Source organism: Pimephales promelas, chromosome 12 (assembly GCF_988280905.1).
Source record: "Pimephales promelas chromosome 12, fPimPro1.hap1.1, whole genome shotgun sequence".
In the NCBI taxonomy this organism is placed as follows: domain Eukaryota; kingdom Metazoa; phylum Chordata; class Actinopteri; order Cypriniformes; family Leuciscidae; genus Pimephales; species Pimephales promelas.
Genome location: NC_142780.1, coordinates 36,553,046 through 36,579,942, shown reverse-complemented (window position 1 = coordinate 36,579,942; position 26,897 = coordinate 36,553,046). Strand labels below are relative to the sequence as shown.

At 41.8% G+C, this 26,897-nt stretch overlaps 2 protein-coding genes across 4 annotated transcripts; one reads left to right on the top strand and one right to left on the bottom strand.

The window, feature by feature from the left end:
• The first annotated feature begins 766 nt into the window (after window positions 1-766).
• Window positions 767-18,079, top strand: LOC120491163 (immunoglobulin superfamily DCC subclass member 3). 3 transcript variants are annotated; one of them, XM_089118131.1, is made up of 15 exons: window positions 767-898; window positions 6,779-6,838; window positions 6,927-7,232; window positions 7,424-7,568; window positions 7,834-7,964; window positions 8,048-8,185; window positions 9,264-9,422; window positions 10,920-11,085; window positions 12,029-12,279; window positions 12,373-12,537; window positions 12,656-12,844; window positions 13,855-13,971; window positions 14,736-14,865; window positions 15,092-15,200; window positions 15,297-18,079. In XM_089118131.1, the coding sequence occupies exons 3-15, from the start codon at window positions 7,001-7,003 to the stop codon at window positions 15,384-15,386; spliced, it is 2,022 nt and encodes a 673-aa protein (XP_088974257.1). In that variant the 5' UTR covers window positions 767-898; window positions 6,779-6,838; window positions 6,927-7,000; the 3' UTR covers window positions 15,387-18,079. The 3 variants fall into 3 exon arrangements, with proteins under 3 accessions (XP_088974257.1, XP_088974258.1, XP_088974256.1); XM_089118132.1 differs by having other exon boundaries at window positions 6,779-6,842; window positions 14,739-14,865; XM_089118130.1 differs by having other exon boundaries at window positions 6,779-6,842.
• A 1,834-nt stretch (window positions 18,080-19,913) lies between these two features.
• Window positions 19,914-26,640, bottom strand: gnrhr3 (gonadotropin releasing hormone receptor 3). The gene is made up of 4 exons (XM_039688725.2): window positions 26,397-26,640; window positions 22,553-23,052; window positions 22,275-22,476; window positions 19,914-20,881 (listed from the first exon to the last, which is right to left on the bottom strand). Exons 2-4 carry the CDS (start codon window positions 23,033-23,035, stop codon window positions 20,532-20,534), a joined length of 1,035 nt encoding a protein of 344 aa, XP_039544659.2. The 5' UTR covers window positions 23,036-23,052; window positions 26,397-26,640; the 3' UTR covers window positions 19,914-20,531.
• Window positions 26,641-26,897: the final 257 nt, after the last annotated feature.

The window sequence follows — 26,897 nt, the reverse complement described above, 5'->3', positions numbered from 1 at the left end:
AAATTAGGCCTTTTTAAATCGAAGGGACATACTCAAGCTAAGACTCTTGCAGTTCTTTTTGATGCGGACTTGCAGTTTGATAAGCATATAAATTCAGTGTTTAGAGGTGGCTTCTTCCAATTAAGGAATATAGCGAAATAGAAACCTTTTTTGTCTTTTAATGATTTGGAGGTTGTTATGCATGCTTTTAATACGTCCAGTTTGGACTATTGTAACTCTTTGTACTGCGGTGTTTCACATGATGCTAGGCTTTTAACCGGGACTAATATGCCAGTATAACTCCTGGACTAGCATCTCTTCATTGGTTTCCTGTCAAATTTAGGATTATAAGATGTTATTGTTTTTTTTTAAAACTTAAATGGGCTTAAATGGGATGTCATAGTTACTCTCTCACACTCTCTAGGCCTTTAAGATCTGCACAGCTTCAGTTAACCAATCCAAATACTCCACTAAAGTCAGGCCTTCTGTTGCAGCTCCTTCTTTATGGCACACTTCTATTATATATATATATAAAGACTTGTGCTGATTTTATATATCATGAATTATTAAAAGAAAGAAAAGGTGGAAATCACTAATTTAGTGGGAACCAATAATACAAATAGATCTATTTTAAAAATATAAACCAAACGTTGTTGTTTACCTGATCAGCAGTAGCGCCGCAGCACCTCTGCGTGAGGGGCGTGTCCTTGTCTCCCACTGCTCTCTGATTGGCTGCTGGCACGTGGCCCCGCCCCTGCTGGAGAACACATCTGATGAGACTCGCGCTCGGACTCTCAGTGAGGAGTATTGTGATTGTGGATGAGGAATATTCGCGTTTGCTTTGCTGTGTCAGAGGATGAAACTCCTGCAGGAATGAAGGCGAGGGTCTCAGTCGTGCTCCTGCTCTACACACTCTCAGGTGAGTCGCTTCACTTCCCTCAGTGTGTGTGTGTGAGCGCCGATGATGCTTTTGTCTTTGTTTCAGAGTTGTTTATTTACGTTCAGGAAATATCTGTGTGATATATCATAACTAATAACCCTGTTCCTTCAGTGCACACACTGCTCATATGTAAATGACTGTCCTGTAATTAGTGGAGTCATTCATTAAAGCCTTAATGAGTTCAATTAGCAGTCATTATCTGAGATCTCTTCACCCTCATTTGCAGACATACTGATGCTTGGATGTTATATTTGTATGATAACTTTATATTGATATTAGTTCTGTAACAAAGTATTGTTTTGATAATGAATCTGTTGATTAGTCAGTGATGCTTCACTGACATTTAAAACTTCAAACATTGTAAAGATTTTAATGAAATTAGCACCAGACTTTTGATAGTGTGTGTGTGTGTGTGTGTGTGTGTGTGTGTGTGTGATTCAGTCACTGCAGTCCGCTTTGCTCTGATTCTGAGTTTGTTGAAGTTCATGTTCGTGAGACAGACAGACCTGAGCCAGACACTGACCCTGACCTTTGACCTGACCCTCATTACCATATGACTGGGTCTTTAGGGTCGGGGTCAGACTGGGGGGGGGGGGGGGGTGATTGAGATCTCATTATAAGGGCCCGTAATCCTGAGGCAGCTGCTGTGCACACACACACACGCACACACACACACACACACACACACGCACACACAGGGTTCACAAGGTTAATCCAAAAGATCTACACCACATGTGCCTGTGGTCAAACTCTCTTCTGTGTTTGTGTCACAAGCATTCTGCTGTAATACACACACACACACACACACACACACACACACACACACACACACACGTGAGTGGCGACTGCTTCATTTTCCTAATTAGCACCAGACTCTATTCAGCACTGTGGGAACCAGATCAGTGTCATGAATATGATAATTTCTCTCTCTCTCTTTCTCTCTCTCTCTCTCTCTCTCTCTCTCTCTCTCTCTCTCTCTCTCTCTCTCTCTCTCTCTCTCTCTCTCTCTCACACACACACACACATTCTAATATGATGATTTGATGCTCAATTATTGGTTCCATATTAACTTGATTATGTATTAACACACTAATTCTATATGATTATATGATTTTATATCTTCCATTGATCAAAAGTGACTGTAAAGACATTTGTAATGTTATTATGGACACACACACACACACACACACACGATTCTCTTGATTCTCCTGATAGAAAACAGCTGATTTAAATTGTAATAATATTTCATAATTTCTGCTGTATTTTTGATCAAATAAACACTCTTGGTGAGCAGAAGAGGCTCTTTTAGACAAATGAATAAATCATAATTATTCCAAACGTTTGAGGATTAGTGTATATTTGAGCAGCTCTGCTGACGCTGAACACTTCCCCAGGTGCATCATGGGATGCTTTAAACACAAACATTTATTTTATTAACATAACATTACATTTTCAAAGAATTCGTATCTAGACCCAATTTATAGTGGTGTACTTCAGAGATTCTCCTTCTTTCTTCAGTCGAACAGCTTATATCTCTTCTTGAGATTTTAAGTTAATATTTCAACACTTTATTAACATTCTCTGATGACGGTTAATACTCAAAACACATGCAGATATTAAATGTTGAATTACTTTCAGTATATGAGAAGTATCATGTTTCCCATGCATATTCATATATGTTGATAGTATGATTAAAAACGCTGTGATTGACCGTGGGACTTGTTCATGGTGTGGCCTAGTGAACAGTGTAATATCTGTGAGGCTTTATTGAACATTTGTGTAATTATAGATTCAGCATCATTTCAAGGCATTTGACTCCATCTGCGAAGCTGTAAGTGTTTTCCTGCGGGTCACACACACACACACACACACACACACACACTCTCGTTCTGATGAGCAGATGTGTGTTTCTCAGTCTTCATGCGGCCGTGAACTTCAGAACACAATGAAGAGAGCAGGAGCGGCTGATTCTCATGACCTCTAGGCTCAGAGGTCACTGACTGGAGGCGGAGCCGAGCCTCATGATTGACAGTCTGGGGGCGGAGTCACGTCTCGCGAGTGACAGCCGCAGGGAGGCCGGATCCTCTGGTGTTTACCAGTGAACATGCTCTGATATTGTGAGAGAAAACAGCTGCGGCTTTAGACACTACTGGAGAATCTCGTTTAACTAGAGCCAGATAACAACCAGACCAGACTAAACTAGACCACACCAAACCAAACTAAATCAGACCAGACCAAATCAAACCAGACCAGACTAAACTAGACCACACCAAACCAAACTAAATCAGACCAGACCAAATCAAATCAAACCAAACCAAACTAGACCAAACCAGACCAGAAAGACCAAAAAATGCATTTGCATGGCTATAACAGGGTCATTTAGAAAATGGGTGTGGGAAAATACACTTGAAAGCCTATAAATCCTAAATGTAAACACAGAATTTTACAAAAATTGGTGGGCATATGTGACAAAACATGGTAAAGAAGCATGCAAAATTTAATTGAGATCAGACCATAGATGTTGCTATAACTATCAAAAAGCTTTGAAAACCCTATATTTGCGACGGTAAATCGCCTGGATTGGCTGTAAATGGTGTTTTCCATTGATGATGTCACTGGTTAAATGCTTGCTAAATTAAACTTGATGTGCTTAAAGGCTTTAATGGCCTGAACCCCGCTAAAGGCTGCTTGCAGCTTTAATTGTAATGATTATCATTATAGCTGCCATTATTGTTTGTTATCACTATAGTTATCGTTAGTTATTATTATTATTATTCGTTATTGTTATGGTTATTATAAGTTTTTGTTATTATTATTATTATACCAGCCATTATAGGCACTTATCACTATAGTTAGCCATTATTATATAGTTAACCGTTATAGATACCAATTATTGTTACAGTTATCACTATGGTCATCATTCGTTATTTTTATGGTTATTATAAGTTCTGGTTATAGTTGCGATTATAGTTATCGTTAGATATTGTTGTGTTAATTTCTAAGTTATGGTTATAGTTAACTTTAATGTTATAGTAGTTATCGATAAAGTTTTCATTAGTAATTTTTTTGGTTATAGTTAACTTTAATATTATAGTAGCGCTAAAGTTTTCATTAGCTATAATTATGGTTATAGTTAACTTTAATGTTATAGTAGTTGTCGCTAAAGTTTTGGTTATTTATTGGTATCGTTATAGTTAACTTTAATGTTATAGTAGTTATCGTTAAAGTTTTGGTTATTTATTGTTATGGTTATAGTTAACTTTAATGTTATAGTAGTTATCGCTAAAGTTTTCGTTAGTTATTGTTATGGTTATAGTTAACTTTAATGTTATAGTAGTTATCGCTAAAGTTTTGGTTATTTATTGTTATGGTTATAGTTAACTTTAATGTTATAGTAGTTATCGCTAAAGTTTTCGTTAGTTATTGTTATGGTTATAGTTAACTTTAATGTTATAGTAGTTATCGCTAAAGTTTTGGTTATTTATTGTTATGGTTATAGTTAACTTTAATGTTATAGTAGTGATCGCTAAAGTTTTGGTTATTTATTATTATGGTTATAGTTAACTTTAATGTTATAGTAGTTATGGCTAAAGTTTTCGTTAGTTATTGTTATGGTTATAGTTAACTTTAATGTTATAGTAGTTATGGCTAAAGTTTTGGTTATTTATTATTATGGTTATAGTTAAGTTAACTTTAATGTTATAGTAGTTATCGCTAAAGTTTTGGTTATTTATTATTATGGTTATAGTTAACTTTAATGTTATAGTAGTTATGGCTAAAGTTTTCGTTAGTTATTGTTATGGTTATAGTTAACTTTAATGTTATAGTAGTTATGGCTAAAGTTTTGGTTATTTATTATTATGGTTATAGTTAACTTTAATGTTATAGTAGTGATCGCTAAAGTTTTCATTAGCTATAATTATGGTTATAGTTAACTTTAATGTTATAGTAGTTATCGCTAAAGTTTTGGTTATTTATTATTATGGTTATAGTTAACTTTAATGTTATAGTAGTTATCGCTAAAGTTTTGGTTATTTATTATTATGGTTATAGTTAACTTTAATGTTATAGTAGTTATCGCTAAAGTTTTCGTTAGTTATTGTTATGGTTATAGTTAACTTTAATGTTATATTAGTTATCGCTAAAGTTTTCATTAGTTATTGTGATGGTTATAGCTGTCATTATAGTTGTCATTAAGGATCCTCGTGAATCCGCACTTTGACTCCTGTGTGTGTGAGTTTGGTTTGTTTGCGTCGGGATTCCTGTCAGAGAATCGCTGAGGTCATGTGACCAGGTCTGAGGTCATGTGACCAGGTCAGACCCTAATGCCACGAGTCTGGTTTTTCCACGCGAGCGCGTTCAAGTTCAAGTGTGACTGCGGTGTTTTGTGTGTGTGGCAGCTGCGAGGGGGGCGGTGTGTGTGTGAGTGATGGTGTGGCATGGGAAAGTCACCCTCACACACACTGTGAAAGACACTCGCAGCGCCACGGGGCGGAGGAGGGGCAGATGCTCTTCAGACGGGGCAGAATGATGGGGCAGGGGCAGTTGTGGCAGAGTGGGGTGGGGGGGGGGAGCCGCATTGTGTGGCTGTTTTGGGGTTTTGTGTGTGTTTGTGTGAGTGCTTCTGAAAGAGCCATCAATCAGACGCCCGAAAGTCAAGTTTAAGTTCAGTGGAGATGAATCACTTTGATTAAAGACGCTGTAAATCCAGGCAGAACCACCAGCCCTCTGAGAAACCCACGTGTCTATCTACTGATGTGTGTGTGTGTGTGTGTGATGCTGATCTAAAGAGCTGAATATCACAGAGCGGACAGGCATCTTTATACGCTTTTTCTCATTGTATTTGGTTTGTGGTTGTATTTGTGTTTTTTATGCTTAAACCAAGAACTAATACTATAAAAATTTAAATATTGTGCGAAAGTTCATTTATTTCAGTAATTCAACTTAAAAGGTGAAACTAATAATTATATAGACTCATTACATGCAAAGAGATATTTCAAGCCTTTATTTATTATAATTTTGATGATTGTGTCTTGCATCATACATATGCAAACCTTTCCACAATATTCTAATTAATATTAGAATCAATATTCTAATTTTCACAATAAACTGTGAAAATTTGGGCTTTACACTGCCAATGGTGTATAGTTATATCTGCTTCAATCCACTTGCTTTCCCGTGAATTAGGTTTATTTCTCTGACATCCACTGATTCCTACTTTATTTTGATCAGTTTCTTATTAAACCACACTTTTAATCTGCATTAAATGTCTTGATTTAAGAATGTTTAGATATTTGTATTAGAAAACAAGACAATAAAATAGCACTTTTTTAGGTAATATATTAAAAATAGTTTTAAAAATAGAATAGTAGAATTTAAAAATAGTTATTTCACGTCTCTGTGGAATGCTTGATTCTGATTGGTCAATCGCGCTATAAATAATTCCCAGATAGCGCTACACACTCGCTAGGAACGGGTTTTCCTCGTGGAAGTTTTGCATTTGGTGAGCTGATAAAATATTAAAACTCAGTCGAATCATCAATATTTTGTGTAGTTATTTAATTATGTCGTCCAGCATCGCGCAGTCGCTCTCTCTCGTTTCACACACACGCAGCGGCGGCCATTTTGTTCACGGTTGGATAATGAGATACAAACATGATTTTAAAACTGTTTAATCTGAAATCAATATCTCTGATCTCCATAATTATTAATATGTTGAAATGCGGTGTCAAGAGAACTGTGTGTCAAGTGATCAGCTGGGTCAGGTCACTAGGAGTGTGTGTGTGTGTGTGTAATGAGCTCATGAGCTTCTGTTTATCTGACGTTATATGATTACGAGTAACAGTTTTCCTCCATCAGGGTTCCATCATCACTCATGATGCATCATCATCATCATCCTCATCTTCATCATCACGAACCGTTCGTAAGCATCATTTCCTCTCAGATTAATCAGGTGGATGTCCGTTTATTGCCCGTCATCATCATGGGCTCTGCTCTTGTCCTGCAGGTTTGGGCGGAGCTTCAGAGTTGGCGTTCATCAAAGAACCCAGTGATGTCATCGCCGTGAGGGACCGCCCCCTCATGCTGGACTGTCAGGTGGAGGGGGAGGGGCCTATCACGGTCACATGGCGCCGGAACGGCGTTCCCGTGTCTCCCGGAGCGCGAGCAGCGGTTCTGGATAATGGGACGCTCCTGATCCGAAACTTCCAGAAGCGGCGAGACGGCGGCGAGAGCGACGCGGGCGAGTACGAGTGCGCGGCGCAGAACCGATACGGGCTCCTCATCAGCCGCAAGGCACACGTCCAGCTGGCCTGTGAGCGACGCACACACACCCCACGCCATCGTTACAGTTCGTATCACTGTGATCACGAGCTGAGATTCAAATATGATAATGAGCGTTTGCTTTCTGTCCAATCAGAGTAGAGCAGTTCTCATAGAGGCGGAGCTTATCTTTGATGGAAGCGTGTCAGACGTCATGTGACGGATATCTGTTTTCTCTCTCAGCGCTGCCGAAGTTCCACACACACCCCGAGTCCGTGATCGTGGACGAGGGCGGCGTCGCCCGGTTTCACTGCGCGGTCAGCGGCGTCCCGGAGGCCAACATCACCTGGGAACGGAACAGGACGACCCTCAGCGCCGATGATAACAGGTGAAACACGCAAACAAAAGCCTGAAACAAACTCAAGAGTGTAGACTGAACACTCTTTATGTGTTGATGTTTGTTTTTCTCCAAGCCAGAAACCAAACCCTGGATCATTTTTTCATTGATTCCTCATTTTTCAGCTTTTGAGGTGCTGCAGTTTTGTGGTCTGCCCCTTTAAAGAGGATTCTGATTGGCCGTTAATGTTTTTATCGTAAACCAAAACTGAAAAACGTTGTGTTTCTTTATAGTGTTTGTTGTTGTGTGTGTTCAGGTACACACTCCTGCCCAACGGTATCCTGCACATCACAGCGGTGCGTCGGGCCGACAGCGGCGGTTACCGATGCGTCGCTAAAAACATCGCAAACACTCGTTACAGTCACGAGGCCCAGCTGTCAGTCACAGGTAGAGGCCGTCCTTCCCTCTGAGGTCCAGTTCTGAACCACACACACACACACTCACACTCACACTCCCTCTCTCTCTCTCAGTTGCAGCGAATCGTCTCTATAAGGAGCCGGTGATTGTCTCCGGGCCTCAGAATCTTACTCTCAATGTTCACCAGACGGCCATCTTGGAGTGCATCGCCACTGGGAACCCGAGGCCCATCGTGTCCTGGAGCAGGCTGGGTAAAACTACAGAGCACTTCACATAAAATATAATCTTTAAATCCTCACTTGCCTGGTTTATGCTACTCTGAGCAATGTTTGAACTTTGTATTGTGAGCACTTCTGCCTCTTCACGATGACCAGTTTGGTTTAGTCCTTGGATAAAAGCGTCTGCTAAAAGACTGAATGTAAACGCACATGATCAGCACTCGTCCACCGGGTCCTCAACACCACTGAGATGACTTAAAGGGTTAGTTCAGCCAAAAATTCTGTCAGTATTTACACTCATGTTGTACCAACCCCGTAAGACCTTCGTTCATCTTCGCAACACAAATTAAGATATTTAAGATATTAAGATCGCTCCATAGGCTTCTTGAGGGAATGACTCGAAAAGTCATTAAAGACATCGTTAAAATAGTCCAAGTGGCTACAGCGGCTCAATCTTAACTTTATCAAACGACGAGAACACTTTTTGTGCGCAAAAAAACAACAAAAATAACGACTTTGTTTCAACTATTCACTTCCTTCTTCATGAGCCTGTAGTCAGTTAACGTAGTGTGATTGCGTAAAGCTACGTCACACGAAGGCTCACTATTGGCCGACGCTGGTCATGTGTGTGATGCGTGTGACGTACAATAACAGAAGCTTACGCTATTAAACTAGTAACCTGACTCGCGCAGAGGGAGAAATAAACCAATAGTTGAAATAAAGTCCTTATTTTTGTTGTTTTTTTGCGCACAAAAGTGTTCTCGTCGTTTGATAAAGTTAAGATTGAGCCGCTGTAGTCACTCGGACTATTTTAACGATGTCTTTAATGACTTTTCGAGTCATTCCCTCAAGAAGCCTATGGACTAGTATGCAGGAGCGATCTTAATATCTTAAATATCTTAATTTGTGTTGCGAAGATGAACGAAGGTCTTACAGGGTTGAACAACATGAGGGTGAGGAAATACTGACAGAATTTTCATGTTTTGCTGAACTAACCCTTTAAGACAAAACCAGCTTTAAATCAAGAAAAACACTCCTGTAGCTCACACAGTAACACTAGGACTCCCTGTGAAGTGACTGACGCTGATGTGTGTGTGTGTGTGTGTGTCAGACGGCCGCTCGATCGGTGTGGAGGGCATTCAGGTGTTGGGCAGTGGGAACCTCATCATCTCAGACGTGTCTCTGCAACACTCGGGTGTTTACGTCTGTTCCGCTAACAGACCCGGAACCAGAATGAGGAGAACCGCACTGGGACGACTAGTGGTGCAAGGTACAACACACACACACACACACACACACACACACACTACTCAGCTAATTCCCCTCCATCATCAACTGAGCAGTAGCCCTCAATCTCCGTCTTGGAGTAAAATGGAAACTCACAGTTTATTACTGATCACAGGAAGTGTTGGAAGAGATGGAAACGCCGCTTTATTTGCACATCTAACATGAACTAAGAACGAAGAAAAAATCTTCTGCATTTATTAATCTTTGATCATATTAATTTCAACATTTACTAATACATCGCTAATGATGGACCTCCTGCGTTTCCAACACAGACTCCATTCTCTAAAAGAGCGGCGAGACATTCACAAAGGGCTTTGACTGTGACCTCTGACCCCCACCCCATGACCTCTGACCTCTGTCTCCAATCTCAGGAAACATACTGCGGCTCGTTTATATATTAAAGCATTTATTGATTCGCTTCATCAGTGTGACGCTCAGATCTGCAGAACTCACCGGAAGAGTGTTTGACTCAGAAAAGAGAATCAGACGTGAGGACTGGCGTGTCGAGCTCATTAGCATATGGGCGGAGCTTGGAGACGCTGATGCGTTTCGTCTGGTTTTGAGCAGCAGCTGCGATACACACACACACCATCTCACACACACAGTCTATAGAAAAACACACACACACACACACACACACACACAAACACAGTTCATATAGTCTATACAAAAACACACACTCTCACACACACACACTCTCACATTCTCTCACACACACACACACACACAGATGTGACAAACACACAGACTGCAGAGGGTTGTACAGTGTGTGTGTGTGTGTATTTGAGTGGATGGACAGATGGATAATAGAAGAAAGCGAGGCGGAGGGGGAGGAATAAATGTGTGTGAGTGATGGATCACCTCTGACCTCTGACCCCTGACCTCATTCCAGCAGGCCTCTAGGAAATGATGCGTAGGGTGGGGGTTGTGCTCTAGAGAGAGTTCATACACTCGTCTCGCAGATATGATGATGGACACACACACACACACACACACACACACACACATAAATCAGTGAGAGGAAAAATATTCAATATGATATTACAAATGTTATTGTTTAAGATCATGATGTCATCATTTCCAAAATTAAATAAATAGCTTTCTCATTATATGAAAACAAGCTGTTAAAATATTAGCTGAAACATATTTAGAAAAAGAGCAAATTATAAAAAAGAAAAAAGAAATATGCACTTTATTCCATGATTTCTGGCCAGTCAGAATTAAATATTATTACATTTAGAGAATGTGTAAAAAATACATATTTCATTATTGTCTTACTCGTGTTAATGTTTGACAGACATAAAAATACATTTAGTAAAATTCACTTGCTGGACACGTGTGAATCAGCTGTGCGTGAGAGTGAGTGAGTGAGTGAGTGAGTGTGTGTGAGGTAAATGAGGTTAATATATGAGGTGTGCATCAGCTGTCTCTGATTGGTGGATGTGTGTGTGTGTGTGTGTGTGTGTGTGTGTGGGGTCAGCTCCTCCAGAGTTCCTGCAGTGGCCTCAGTCGGTGTCGAAGCCGGCGGGGTCAAGTGTCGTCTTCACCTGTCAGGCTCAAGGTGTTCCCGATCCGCACCTCATCTGGCTGAAGAACGGCAAGATTCTCTCGCCGGGAGAAAACGTCAAACTCACCAACAACAACAGGTGAACATTCTCCCACAAACCACACGCGCTTCAAATCAAACACTTTATCGAACCTTTAGACGAAATATAAACATCTGTTCATGTGTTGTGTTTAATACATCAGACTTTCATCACTCATATAGTCTGATATAGTGAGAATATTGAGCTCAGTTGCTGATATTAATGATGATTTTAATGTAAATCAATAATATCTTTGTAACAATACAGCAGATACGGACATAAAATGCATATTAATATCAATATCTGCCAATAATGTCTTAGTAAGATGATATTTAAAAGCTTAGTTTTATGATCTGTAGTTGTAAAACACATAATGCGATGATGATTGAGGGAAGAACAGATAAACCTTCCTCAAAAGCCTGATGATCATATTTAATACTCATGATTTTATAATAAATGATGATGATAATCAAGTAAAGCTGAAATATTACTAACAATATCAAAGTTATTCCTTGATAAAATCCGAGCAGATTTGACACATTTGTACAATTTACTGGATAAAAGAGTGAAATCGAGACGGAAGCGCTGCGGGTTTAGAGTCTCATAAAGATGTCAATGAAAATGAGTGTCTTGATTCAATTCAGTTCACATTTATTTGTAATACACATCATTTCAAAGCACAGGGATCTGAATTCATTTCACAAGATGTAAACAACACTGGTCCAGAAGCACTTCCTGTTTCAGTTTGTAACCGTTTTCTTTATTTCACATGTAAAGAAAACATCTTAAAGATGTTTGTTGAACTTTTTGATTCAGTTTTAAATGTTCTGTTGGTTATTAAAAAACTGAAACAGGAAGTGCTTCTGGACCAGTGTTGTTACATCTTGTGAAATGGTCAGTTCGCTAAAGATGTATTAATTTAAACACTGTAATATCTGAATGCAGAAAGTCTGAGCTGACTGAAGTATGAATCGGTGTAATGTTTGTGCCCTTTGACCTGCAGTACTCTGGCTGTGACGCGCGTCACGGCTGAAGACGAGGCCATCTATCAGTGTATCGCGGAGAACAGCGCCGGAACCAACCAGGCCAGCGCCCGCCTCTCCGTCTCCCAGTCCGCCCAGTTCCCAGAAGCCCCTGAGGAGCTGACGGCCACACCACTGTCCACCAGTTCCCTGCGGATCCGCTGGAAGCAGCCGGAGCCGCGCGCCACGGACGCCATCATCGGATACGTGCTGCACATACGCAAGCTGGGCGGTGAGACGAGAAGCCGACGAGAGCTGCGTTTATCAGACGCTGGAGGAGGATCTAAACTGACGTGTGTGTGTGTGTGTGTGTGTGTGTGTTCAGAGCCGGACAGCAGCGAGCTTCAGGAAGCCGTGAGCAAAGACACGTTTCAGCACGACTTCACCAACCTGGAAGCGTCCACCACCTTCTCCATCTACGTCAAAGCGTATTCGCCACTGGGAGCCAGTCAGCAGTCCAGCAGCGTCGTCGCCACCACACACGGGGCCGGTAAGACTTCACACACACACACACATGACTGAACGCCGAGTGTGTGTGTGAACCGCTGTGCTATAGCCTGCTGTGGTAATACGTGTTCTGCACTAACTCTGTGAACTCTGTCTCTCAGTTCCCACAATGCCGAGTTTCTTCACGAAGGTTCTGAACCGCACAGCGATGCAGGTGTTCTGGGATCTGCCCACTAAAGCAGGCCGAGTGGAGGGACACAAACTCTCTTATAGAATGCTGCCGCAACAAGAGTTTGGACACGAGGAGCGCTTTCCTGCACAGATAAACACACACACCATCTCTAACCTGGGTCAGTGCACACACACACACACACACACATGCACACGCTCACTCATGCTCCAATCACGCATGCATGCATACACACACATGCAAAGCACCTGCCATACACACCAAATCATGCACTCACTTACACATGCATACACACACTGATGCATGCATACACACACTTACACATGCATACACACACACACTGATGCATACACACACACACTGATGCATGCATACACACACTTACACATGCATGCACACACACACTGATGCATGCATACACACACTTACACATGCATGCACACACACACTGATTCATGCATACACACACTTACACATGCATACACACATGCAAAGCACCTGCCATACACACCAAATCATCCACACACTTACACATGCATACACACACTGATGCATGCATACACGCACTGATGTATGCACACACACACACACACACACACACACACACACACACTGATGCATGCATACACACACACATGCATACACAGACTGATGCATGCATACACACACTTACACATACATACACACACTGATGCATGCATACACACACTCAAGCATGCATACACACACACACATGCAAAGCACATGCCATACACACCAAATCATGTACTCACTTACACATGCATACACACACTGATGCATGCATACACACACACACTGATGCATGCATACACACACACATGCAAAGCACATGCCATACACACCAAATCATGTACTCACTTACACATGCATACACACACTGATGCATGCACACACACACTGATGCATGCATACACACACTTACACACGCATACACACACATGCAAAGCACATGCCATACACACCAAATCATGCACTCACTTACACATGCATACACACACTCAAGCATGCAAATGCACTCACCCATGCATACACACACTTGTGCATGCATACACACACACACACACGCACTCAAGCATTCATACCCACGCATGCACAAGAGCAGCAGTGTCTCACAATCCGTGTGTGTGTGTGTGTGTGTGTGTGTTGCAGAAGCCGCAGCTGTGTATGAGATCCAGCTCTGTGCCTTTAATGGGAATGGTGACAGCATCGGCAACAAGCGACTCGTCTCATTGGCTGAGACTGAGAAGAGTGTGAAAGATGCAGCAGGTGATGCGTCATATTCAGGGTTTGGAATGAACAACACTGAACGATTCGTCCACAAACAATGAAAGCGATGAATCACTGAGAGTTGATTACACACACTGGAGGATGTGCATGTGTAAGCTGAGACTCTTGCAGTGTGACGTCACACACACTAGAGGGAGGCAGAGCGTCAGTGTGTGCACAGTCAGGGTCCATGGAATGCCAAAGCTGACATAATAATAAAAAAAATGAGTATTTATACTTTTATTTATGTATGACTGTATTTTTTAATTTCATTTAATGTATTTACTTTCACATATGTATTTATGTCTACATTTATATCTTTCTATATTTATTAATTTATAACTATGTCAGCTGTGGCGTTCCATCAGTGTCCTGCTCATCAACACTTCTCTGCATGTTCATTATAGAAATACATTTTAGAATTAAAAATTAGTAATCATGATCTAGTCGATAAAACAGCATTTTAGAATAAGAAATACTGCTTTTGAAACGATATGTATACGTTTTTAACAGTCCAAAACTACAACAGAACACGTGTAAACTGACTACTGTATCCCACAATGCAAAGCGCTTGACTCGACCTTTCACCTCTAGTGTGAGTGTTTGACCAAACCGAGACATTTCACAGAGAATTGGTTTTAAAATGTAAAGCAGCTTGTGCTTCTGAAATGTTTATGATTTTGCTGTCTTTATAAAACCGTCGCCGGCAGATGATGTGTGCTGTTCAGCTGAAGGAGTGTGTGTGTGTGTGTGTGTGTGGTCAGCAGGACAGAGTGTGTGTAACTGTGGTCAGGACAGCGAGAGCTCCATGACAGGACTGGTGATCGGGATCCACATCAGCATGGCCTGCATCCTCTTCTGCGCTCTCTTCCTCATGTTCGGGTACCGGCACAGGTGCGTGTGTGTGTGTGTGTGTGTGTGTGTGTGTGAACTCATTACAAGTGACTTCAGTTATAGAATCAGAACTCTTCTCACATAACTAGTAAAGTAACATAACGCATCACTCATCATTAAAGGAAACACTCATCATTTGGGGAGGAGTGTAATAGTGTAATTCATTACTTTTGAAAGTCTCTTTCTGACTCTGTGTGTGTGTGTGTGTGTGTGTGTGTGTGTGTAGTTTCTTCTGTCAGAAAGGTTCTCCGGGTAACTGGAGTCTGTCAGGAGGTCAAAGCGCCGGTAAAGACGCCACGATCCGCGCGACTGACGCCATCGAGCTCACGCCACAGGTAAACACACACACACAATAGATGTATAATAGAGTAAAACACACAAACACACTCACATGTCATTGAATCTCATATGTAACAAACTCTGTTCCTCAGGCTGGGGTCGAGGGTCAGGCAGCGGCTCCTCAGTGTCAGGTGATGATCGAACCACGACCTCTCAGCCCGGCAGACACCGGCACCGAATGACCCCCCCCCCCCCCCCACCCCTCGAGTCTCTCTCACCAAAGCCTTACACAACTGAACTCAGTCACACACAACATCCGTGTAGTGCCTCTGCTGACGACTGACACACACACAGCGTCTGCGGACTGAAACCTCATCAGAGCCCCGTTTAAACTGTGTGTTCTGTGTGACTGAGCAGATGGATAGTTAGTGTGTGGATGTAATGAGTGTGTGTGTCGTGTGATTGCTCAGTGATTATTCGCCAAATTAGCCTGTGTGCAGCTGAAGACTCCGCCCCCTTGTCTAAGCCCCTCCCACTCCACCCAAAGAGCCTGGGAAAACCTTCTACCTCAACCACGGGCGTCTTCAAACGGGTCCTCCTCGGGTCCGAGCCGATGCCAGTGAGAGTTTGACCTCTGCCGCGACGTGATGCGTTACGAGACTCTTCCTCAGACGTGTGTGTGTGTGTGTGAGAGCTGAGGAACGTCCAAAGATCTCCTGCTTCTCCAGACACTGGGTCACCGGACCCGCTCCCGACACACTCGTGCTTTGGTAAATCAGAACTGTGACATAAAAAGGCTAAATTCTGAGATAAGCAAAAATATTATGTACTAACTCATATGAGATTTACCTCAAAAATGAAATTGAGATTAAAAAGCAACCCTAAAGTTTTAACATTATTATTGGCTTACTGTCACTTATTTTTATCTCTTAATTATAACTTAGTATTTTTAATACAATTAAATTGACATACTAAGTCATTATATATTCTTATCTCAGTTATGAATTAGTATGGCATGATTAGGACTTTGTCATAGTTTAGATTTTTTTTCTCTGAATTATGAATTGGTATATGATATAATGTCGACCTTTTATCTTATAATTATGAATTAGTATGCCATAATTTAGACTTATCTTATGATTTAGTGTCATCATTTCAAATTTTTGTCTCATAATTATGACTTTAACTTTGTCATAGTTTTGACTTTTTATATCTCATAATGATTGACTTAATATGTCATAATTATGCGTTTTAATGTCATAATTCTAATATACCAAAGCATGACTTTTTGAAATGTATTTCATAACTGATGGTGATTGACCAGAAACTGACCAATAACCAAAGCTCTCAGACACTGACGTCACTCAGTACCTCAAAGACAGATTCTATTCTAGAAATGATAACTAATAACGCCTAGCAGATAGCCTATCGAATATATTTTCATATGTTGAAACCAGAAAATAAGATCTGCTTCTTTCTTTGTAATGTTGAAGCTGAACTTGCCAAATAACGGTTAGCGATCGTGTTTATGAGACCAAATATCTCGGTTGTTCCTCTAAAGCACATGAACAAACCCAAACCAGTGTGTGTGCGTGTGTGTGTGTGTGTGATCTAACTGGTTTAATACGCATGCGAACTGCTCTTCATTTTTCGAATAGTTGCCAAAATAACACATTAATGTAGATTCACAGGAAGTCTTTAACCCTTTAGGCCTCTGATTCTTGTCTAGAACAAACGCAATGAAACCAAAATGTATAAACTAAAATAAAGCAACAAGATTAGAAACCGAGGCCAAATTTAAGACGGACACAAGTGGAGAAACTTCTGTTCTCTTGTAGAACTTTCCTTTGATTCATTTTCCCACGATGAAAAGTTCTTTTTCTGCTTGATTTGGGAAATATTGCCAAAATAGATGTACGATTGTTTTTTAATGTTATTCTCTTATATTCATATTGTCGCTGTTCTTTTGATTAAGTATTTTTTTCTTCTCTCTGTCTGTAGAATTAAAAAGAAAATGTTAGCAATTTGAGAGTTAGAAGCGAGTAGATTGTTGATTGCAAAGAAAAATTACAAATGTGTGTATGGATCTCCAGCGTGAAAATACATTTAGTGATTCCAGATGTGATTTTTTACGGAAGCTCGTTTTGCCATGGAATAAAAAAGCGAATTGCGACTCATTCTGAATATATATTTTCTACTTGTGAATTATAAACTCCAAATTGCAAGAAAAAAAGTCAGAATTGTGATACATGTCGCAATTCGCTTTTTTTCTAGCCTATTATATTACCTGCCGACGTGAAAGAGTTTCCGACTGTCCATATTAAAGCGTTATTGTTGAAGAAAAGGCCTCAGACTCTGAAATGTCGCGGGTCGATCTCTGTTTGCTGCTTTATGAACTCGTCTATATTCTGGATGTTGAAATGTTTGTATGTGATGGATGCTCAACATGTCTAAGGTTTAGGATAATAAGTTGTTTAGTCGAGTAGATGCTGATTTTTGAATGCTTGTACCAATGAGAGAAGTGATGCTTTAACTCTTCGGAACCGAACGCTCCTGTAGCTTTAACCTGTTGTGACTGTGTCTATACCACGAATTTAATTTCTCGTGCAATTTATACGCCAAAACAGTGTTCGCGTGTATGATACAGTACGCAGCGTGCATATGGGACGCATTTTTGGCGTGTAATACACATACACCCCTAATCCCATCCAAGGGGTTTACAGTGCGTACGCACGCAAAATATATTTATGGCGTGTAAATAGCACAAGAAGTGAAATTCATGGTATAGATACGCACTTTCACGAGATCGTGTTGGAAAACCCGTCAGATCTGAGTCTGTACGGCACAGAAGTCATCGTGAATTTCTCGGCTGACGTCTGTCCTGTTTCTCTTCCTTCAGCCGGTTGTAATGAACCTCTTTGCCAAATAAAACAGCGTTTAGTAGAACTGTTACGTGTCATATGTTTCATTATTTCTGTGCAGAAGCGCATGCGATTTATTTTTTGCACTATTGCTCCTTGCTCTATGATGTATCCAACAATCAAAATGCACAAGACCTTCTATTTCTAATAGACAATTGAACCAGAAGTAAATATAAACCACAATTCTCTTCAACTCATATTTATATTCTAAGCTTTATATTCTAAATTCTAAACATTTGATTTCTAACTTTGTGTATGAAACGGACAAAAACAAAATCATAATTCATTGAAAATTCCCTCTTATCTCCCTTGTTTCCACATTTTAAAAGTGTTGTAAGGGATAAAATGACCACAATGAAGAGAATGTCTAGTTATGAAATCCTGCTTCACTCGCTGTCATTAATGAGGATCTCTTCAGCAGGTATTGAGTCTCTCAGGAACGTTCATTTCATGTTTTTACCCAGAATAAAAAAAAAGGTAATTATATTTAGTATACATGAAAATTATGCACATGATCCTAATTTCTGTAATACAACAACAACTCATTCTCATTGTATACACTGTCTTTTATTGATGTTTGTTTAATTGAAATCCTTCAAGGTTGATTGTGGAGGCGAGGCATCCAATCTCATCAGCTGGGAAATGGAGTTCCTCAGGGTTCAGTTCTGGGACCTTTCTTCTTCTCCATATAGACCATTTCACAAGAAGTAAACAACACTGGTCCAGAAGCACTTCCTGTTTCAGTTTTTTAACACTACATAAAAGCTGGGATAAAAAACAACCAACAGAACATTTAAAACTGAATCAAAAAGTTAAACAAACATCTTTAAGATGTTTTCTTTACATGTGAAATAAAGAAAACAGCTACAAACTGAAACAGGAAGTGCTTCTGGACCAGTGTTGTTTACATCTTGTGAAATGGTCTATACACTACCTTGAACATGATTCAAACCCCCCGTCCCTCCCGTACTCTTATAAACAAACAGAGATTCACCATCACATGTTATTTTAGGGTCACCAGATCTGATTGGCTGACTGATCATCATCACAACATCCATTGGTCAGAGTCAACTTCACAACCCTCCACATGGAAATGTGCAATGATAAAACTGCAGACTCAGAGCATTTAGATCAAGACACATTAACAGATCAAGCACAATGACAGGTTAAGAAGTCTTGCTTTTGGAGAAATAATCTACCTGAAAAAACAAAAAACGACTTGTTTTCCCTTTGAATCGTGTTTATTTTCCTGATACCAATGACAGATGTGTTCTTGTTTTTAGCATAAATTAATTATAGAATTTTGATCAGTTTCTTATCAAATGATCTTGCTTGTTCTCCAGGAAATGTACATTGATTTAGGAGTGTTTGGATATGTGAGCTGGAAACGAGACGAAACCCTGAGGATGCGAGTGTGAGGGCGTCTCTGGGACTGAGCGAGCTGCGCAGTCAACAGTCACACTGTATGCAAACACACACACATCAACAGTCTGAAGGTGTGTGACACGTTTCAGCACGTCCAGCTGACTCTTTAATAACAATCCCCCGCTGTGAAGTTATTCTAAAACTGCAAATCTGCTCTGAGCTCTTTTCTGCACAGCTCTTGAGTCCGAGAGCGTTCTGATAAACACACTCCCTCGCAGTCGTTAGAGTCGTTGTTAAGCCAGTTTGGGCGGACGTCACACACACTACGCCCATATTTACAGTCTGTGATCAATTGACCAAAAGCCCGCCTCTTTTAGTTACTGTTGCTATGTCCGACAAGCCACTGCGCTCTCAAACACTGACCAGGCACTTTTGATATGAAACAAGGTCTACATTTTTTTATTTTATTCATTAAAAAAAATGTTTTAAAATAATAATAAATACCGTTTTGATGCTCTTTAATGTGTCGTGACAGATCGCTGTAGCGCCTCGAGAGCCGATCATCTCTTCTAGTTCACTTACAGCATCAAATAAACATCAGAGAATGTTGTTTCAACCGTGGAAAGAGGTCAGTAGTACACACCGTTTCCCAAGTTCAAGTCCACAACCGTAATCTACTAACTCTCCTGACTACTTTGTCGGACAAAAATTGGCGGATTTGGCAGATGGCGGATTTTGATTGGTCAGATCGCCTGTCAATCAAACTCCCTGCAAAAGCAGACAAAATCAAGCCCCGTCAACATTTGTTCTTGTTCCAAAAGCCTTTCCCTCGGATATAGGATACAGTGGAGAAGAAGAGGCCAGCGCAACTCCCCTTTCAAGCAGGAAGATGTAGTGATGTGGGTGAGTCAGAATGATGAGGAGGCAGCTTCACAATACAGAGTCAATGGAGACGGTTGGTTGGCGTGGCCTAAATGTGCTCTGTCTCTAGGGAAAACCACAACCATCCAATCGGATTCCCAACAGACAAAATCAAGCCCCGCCCACATTGAGAAGAAATAGAGAAGAAAAGACCAGCACAACTTGATTTTCAAGATGTAGTTACGTGGGCTTGTGCGGGTCGGCCTCGTGCCGGTGCTCCAGAGAGCGTGGCGAGTGTGTGTGTGTGCGGCGGCAGCAGCGGGCGAGGTCTGCACGGAAGGAGGGTGTGTACAGCCCGTAGATCACCGGGTCGCAGCAGGTGTTCAGGTTCCCGAACACGAAGAGCAGGTGATGGATGGCCTCGGGCGTGACCGTCAGCATCTCCGGCTGGAACCAGTACCAGATGCCCAGCAGGTAGTAGGGCGTCCAGCACACCACGAACGACACCACGATGATCACCGTCATCTTCAGCGTCTTCATCCTGGCCTTCGGGATCATGTCTGTGCCGCTGCGCCGGAGAGACTCGCCCGCTGAGGACACACACACACACACACACATCAGAGAGCAGAGGGGAGAGACTTTACTTGTGACAATGAGGCATTGAGGGCTAGAGTTACAGAGGTCAAGGGTTCGATTCCCAGAGAATGCATGAACCTTCAGTCTTCACCCGTCTCTGAACTCCTCATAAATGCCTGACCTTGTTGGTGCCCTTGGTAGGAATCAAGTGAGCGAAGCTCTCGGGCTTCAGAGGGAGGAAAGCAGCAGCTGTGCTGATATTACCGTAATCCACTACTGTAGTCATGTGACCGCTTTATGGAGCCGCTAAACCTGACAGGGGCATTATAGGTATTACTAATGTATTCCTGTCTTCATGATGATGAGCTGAACTCTTGAACTGTTTTTCCAGCACCTCAGAGTCACTGAGTCACATGTGAGAGACTCATCAGAAGAAAATCATGATTGATTATGATGGACTGATTGATCGATTGACTGATTGACGGACGGACTGATTGATTGACGGACTGATAGATCGATTGATTGACTGACTGACTGACTAACTGACGGATGGACTGATTGATTGACGGACTGATTGATCGATTGATTGACTGACTGACTGACGGATGGACTGATTGATTGACGGACTGATTGATCGATTGATTGACTGACTGACTGACTGACTGACTGACGGATGGACTGATTGATCGATTGACTGACTGACTGACTGACGGATGGACTGATTGATTGACGGACTGATTGATCGATTGATTGACTGACTGACTGACTGACTGACTGACTGACGGATGGACTGATTGATCGATTGACTGACTGACTGACTGACGGACGGACTGATTGATTGACGGACTGATTGATTGACGGACTGATTGACTGACGGACTGATTGATTGACGGACTGATTGATCGATTGACTGACTGACTGACTGACGGATGGACTGATTGATTGATGGACTGACTGACTGAGGCCCCGCCCACACTACTGCATTTTCGTTTAAAAACTGAGAATTATAACGAATAGGATCTCCGTCCACACCAGCGTTTTATCTGCGTATTAGAAATGATCTCCTTCCACATTAAAACGACTGAAATCGCGCATCACGTGACCATTCACCAACACTGGGCATGCGCGTGCCGGTGTAAACAGTGATTGACGAATCAGGGAAGGATGACACCCAATCATAGAGCCGAGCGTCAGCGTTTCTGAACTCCTCCGTTTCGTCCCGTCTTCACTAAAACGCCCTCCGGAGATTCAAAACGCAAAACAGCGTTTCTAAATTTCTACGTTTTAGGTCTTCGTTTTTCCCGTTTTAGTCTGGACGGGAGGTGCAAACGTAGCAAAAGGTCTCGAAAACGCAGTAGTGTGGGCGGGGCCTGAGGACGGATGGATCGATGGAGCGAGTCTCCGTACCTTGGCTCTTGTTCAGCTGCCGGTTGATCTCGATGAGGATGCAGGTGTAGCAGCAGCTCATGACCAGCAGGGGAATCACGTACAGCGTGACGAAGTGGAACATGTTGTAGGCCGTCTCCTGCCAGCGCTCCCGGAAACTGCCGTGTGTCACACACTGAGTGAAGTCCTCGCTCTCTGCTCTCACCGTCCTGAAGATGAACAGCTGCAAGAGGAAGAGGGAGTGAGTGTGTGTGTGTGAGAATGAGTGTTAGATGTGTGTGTGTGTGTGTGTGTGAGACCTGTGGTGATGCGATCAGCGCGCTGAGGCTCCAGGCCGACACTAGCATCCTCCTGTTCCTGTGGTGCGCGTCGAGCGAGTCGAGCGGGCGCAGGATGGCCTGGTGTCGGTCCACACTGATGACCACGAGCACGAACGCCGAGGTTTGCATGGCGAACAGCTTCAGGAAACACATGACCTTACACACACCGTCGCCCGCGAGCCACTGCACCGTCACGTTCCACACCACGTCCAGCGGCATCACCACGAAGGTCATCAAGAGGTCGGCCGCCGCCAGGCTGAGGATGAGGGGTCGAAGGTGAGACGCCAGACGCCGGCCGCGACACACACTGATGAAGAGCGCTAGGTTACTGAGCGCGGCGAAGATGAAGAGGATCATGGTCGCCGCTACCCGAGCCTGAGCCGCGGGAGTGAAAGAGGGAGGAGTCCAGGCCAGCCGAGACGCGTTAGACGAGTTACCGGACATCATCATCATCATCATCATCACACGCTGACCGACTCCTGAGGAAAACAACATCTGCATGAGGTCAAACTGCACTCAATACACTGATTATAATACACACACTCACTAACTCTCTCTCACACACACACGTTTGTTTTGCTGTACTTCTGAGGACATTCCAGAGGCGTAATGGTTTTTATATTGTACACTAAACCTACCCATCACACACACACACTCACCCGACCACAAAACGAGTTAGACTGCACTCAATACACTGATTAGATCTCGAAAAATGCATTGATTATAATTAGGGTTGGGTATCGAGAATCGAGTATCGATTGGAACCGAGACTGACTTTTCGTTTTTCCCGGAATCGTTCAAAAGTTAAAATTTCGATTCCTAGTTTCGATATTCACAGTCCGCCGAGCGGAAGAAGAAACCGCTGAACAACATCAACGAAGAAGCGTCTACCGGAAGTGTTGGCATAACCGCGCGAGTCGAACATGAGTAGCTTACGTCGGCGATCCAAAGTGTGGCTTCGCTTTTCTAAAAATAACGAAATCTCGGCAAAATGCAAAATTTGTGACAAAAGGAGTATTTTTACCGAAGGATTATTTCCTTCAGAAAGGCCGTTGGTTAGCAAGGTTAGCTAAACTTTTTTGACCCTGCCTCTTAAAAGAATCGGAATCGAGAATCGTTAGGAACCGGAATCGAAACAAGGAATCGGAATCAGAATCGTTCAAATTCAAACGATACCCAACCCTAATTATAATATAGTACAGGGATGGACATCTTCAGTCCTGGTGGGCCACTGTCTTACAGAGTTTAGCTTCAACCCTAATCAAACAAGCTAATCAAGGTCTTCAGTATTGCTAGGAAGTTTTTTTTCAGGGTTGGAGCGAAACTGTCTCCAGGACCGACGTTGCCCATCCCTGATATAGTATATACTCATCCAATACCCTGAGGTCAATAAATGTATCCCTTAAAAAACTAAATGTGTGATAATCAAAACATTTATTTACCTGTGAAAATAATGTCTTCATGCCTTAAAATAGCTTGAACGCAAGATGAACAGAATGAATATGCAAATGAGCCCCGCCTCCACTCACACCAGCTCCTATTACCTGATCACTCATCTGTAGTAAGCAATGATAACATAATATAGATAAAATATTAGTAGTAATTATATATAATATGTACCAGATTTCATGATGTTAAGCATCAATGTTATTGCTCATAGTTTGTGATTTAAATAAACCATTATAGTATTTGTGATGAAACGCAAGTCGTGGCAGACTGTATTGTGACGTATACCCGAGTGTAAGGAATTAGCGAAAAGGGCGGGGGCGGTTGATGATTGGATGTTGAGATGTGGGCGTGGCTCTCAAAAGTGGAGGCGGGTCTGAATACAAGCTTTCAGTGGATTGTGACAAAGGGGCGGAGTTTAAAGTATGTTGTTTGTGTGTGTGGTGTGTTTAATCCGCTTTAACACACACCGTGTGTGCGTTGATAAGTGGACAGCATTGCTGAGTATTTCCTCTTTAAAACTCCAGTGAACCAAAGACAGTCTCAAAAACACGCTTTGAAATCGCTGGTGTTTCTGACGTCACAAACCACCTTGTAACCAATCAGATCAACGAGTGATCGCCAAACAGTGGAGGCGGGGCTCATCTGCATATTCATAGAACCGCGCATACTAAATGAGGCGAGGGTGTCGAGTTACATTGAAGATATTTTACTTTTTTTTCAAGGAAAAAACACTTCAATGTGTAGTTTAGGTGAAATAATGAGTTTTAATGGTCAATGCAGCAGGTGAAATTCAGTCTTGGATCAGAGCTGATAGCAGAGAAACGCTGTCCTGTGTGTGTGTGTGTTACTCTGAACCAGTGTTAAACACAACGCAAGAGCTCCTGCTAAGTGCTGAGAAACCAGCGCAGATATTCAGCCAAAGCCATAATCTGAGCCTTAAGAACTGAACAACAGGCCCTGCGACCCGGGAGAGCTCCTGAGCTCCAGGAATTCGGTTCACACAAACGCTGAGAAAGAACAAGGTGTGCTGAGAGAATCAGTCGCGTTTGTGTGTGTGTGACGCAAACCCATCGAACGGACGGCCAAGCAGAACTCTGAACAGTTTCAAGGAGTTTGATGCTTTAATATGAGGATCAAACGTTCCCTGATTCTGTCGGAGATCGATGCTGGGAGTCCACGTCTGCTTCCAATGCAACCTTTTTGATTTTTTCAGTTCATCAACTTCACCCAAAACAGACACACATTCACATTCACTCGAACTGTTTATGCTTTAAAATATAATTAACAATAAATAAATAGGATGTTATTGTTATTTGATGTTAAAATGTGGATTCTCATTTTTTATGCTTTAAAATTCAATTTGTAATATGCAAATAACATGCAAAATAGGATCATTTTCAGACTTTCGGACTCTACTGTAAACTATACTAATTGTAGTAGATCTTCATGCCAGATTTATAATTTATTGAACTGTACAGACTATTATAATATTTACTATATAGTGCTTCTTCTGCATGAACATTATCATATTAATACAATATTCATGTTCGTTTCAACATAACATGTTCAACAGTCCCCCAGCGTTGTTTATGTGTGTATGTGGTGTTTTTAACACGCTTAAACCGTGTGTGCGTTGATAAGTGGACAGCATTGCTGAGTATTTCCTTCTTAAAGGGATACTCCACTTTTTTTGAAAATAGGCTCATTTTACAACTCCCCCAGAGTTAAACAGTTGAGTTTTTACCGTTTTTGAATCTATTCAGCTGATTTTCTAAAATTTAGAAGAATATCAGTAACCAGACAGATTCGAAAACGGTAAAACCCAAATGCAAACCCCTGAGGGAGTTGTAAAATGAGCCTATTTCCAAAAAAAAAGTGGAGTATCCCTTTAAAACTGCAGTGAACCAAAGACAGTCTCAAACACACGCTTTGAAATCGCTGGTGTTTCTGACGTCACAAACCACCTTGTAACCAATCAGATCAACGTGTGATCGCCAACCAGTGGATCTCTGAGTGAGGGAGTGAGTGGAGGCGGGGCTCATTTGCATATTCATAGAACCGCGCATACTAAATGAGGCAAGGGTGTCGAGTTACATTCAAGTTATTTTAAAGCATGAACAATTTTTTTCAAGGAAAAAAACTTGAAATACGTACTTTTTCTTTATCAAACATGATTTTTAAGGGATAAAATGATCGACTACAGCAGGACTTTAAGGCTTTTAAAGAATAATCAGCTTTACTCTAGTGTTACCAGGCTAAATAAACACACGAAACATCATACCGGCAGCCTGAGGAAACATACGATATCATATTTCAGTTAATTAATCTCAGTTAGTCAGTCTGAATCTGCTGGTGAAATGAAACTGTGACTCACCTCTGTGTTTTTATCTATATAATGCAGATAATGATTCTCCAATGGACTCACGCTCTCCATCGCACTGATCCTTCTCCTGTCAGTTACTGAGGATCCAGGTTTCATGATGATGATGATGATGATGATGATCGGGATCTGCTCAGTCCGGGTCCCATCATCATGTCTCTAATCCAGACCTGAGTTTAGGTAAAGCACAACACATGATGAAGAGGAGAAGGAGAATACTGGCGTACTGAAGAGAGCAGCGCTGAGAACAGACTGAATGTAGAATGAGAGAGAGAGAGAGAGAGAGAGTGGGAGGGAGAGAAAGAGAGAGAGAGGGGGGGGGGGGGTTATTGATTAATACATTATTTTATTCACCTTTGCGGCCATATTTCCAGAAAGGTCTTAGAGAATGCATCTGAATATATATGCGGCTCGTTGTGTCAGATGCTGAACATCACACATAAACGCCACTGACAGCTGAGGAATCTGGGGAAGCTTCCCGCCACAGAATAAAAC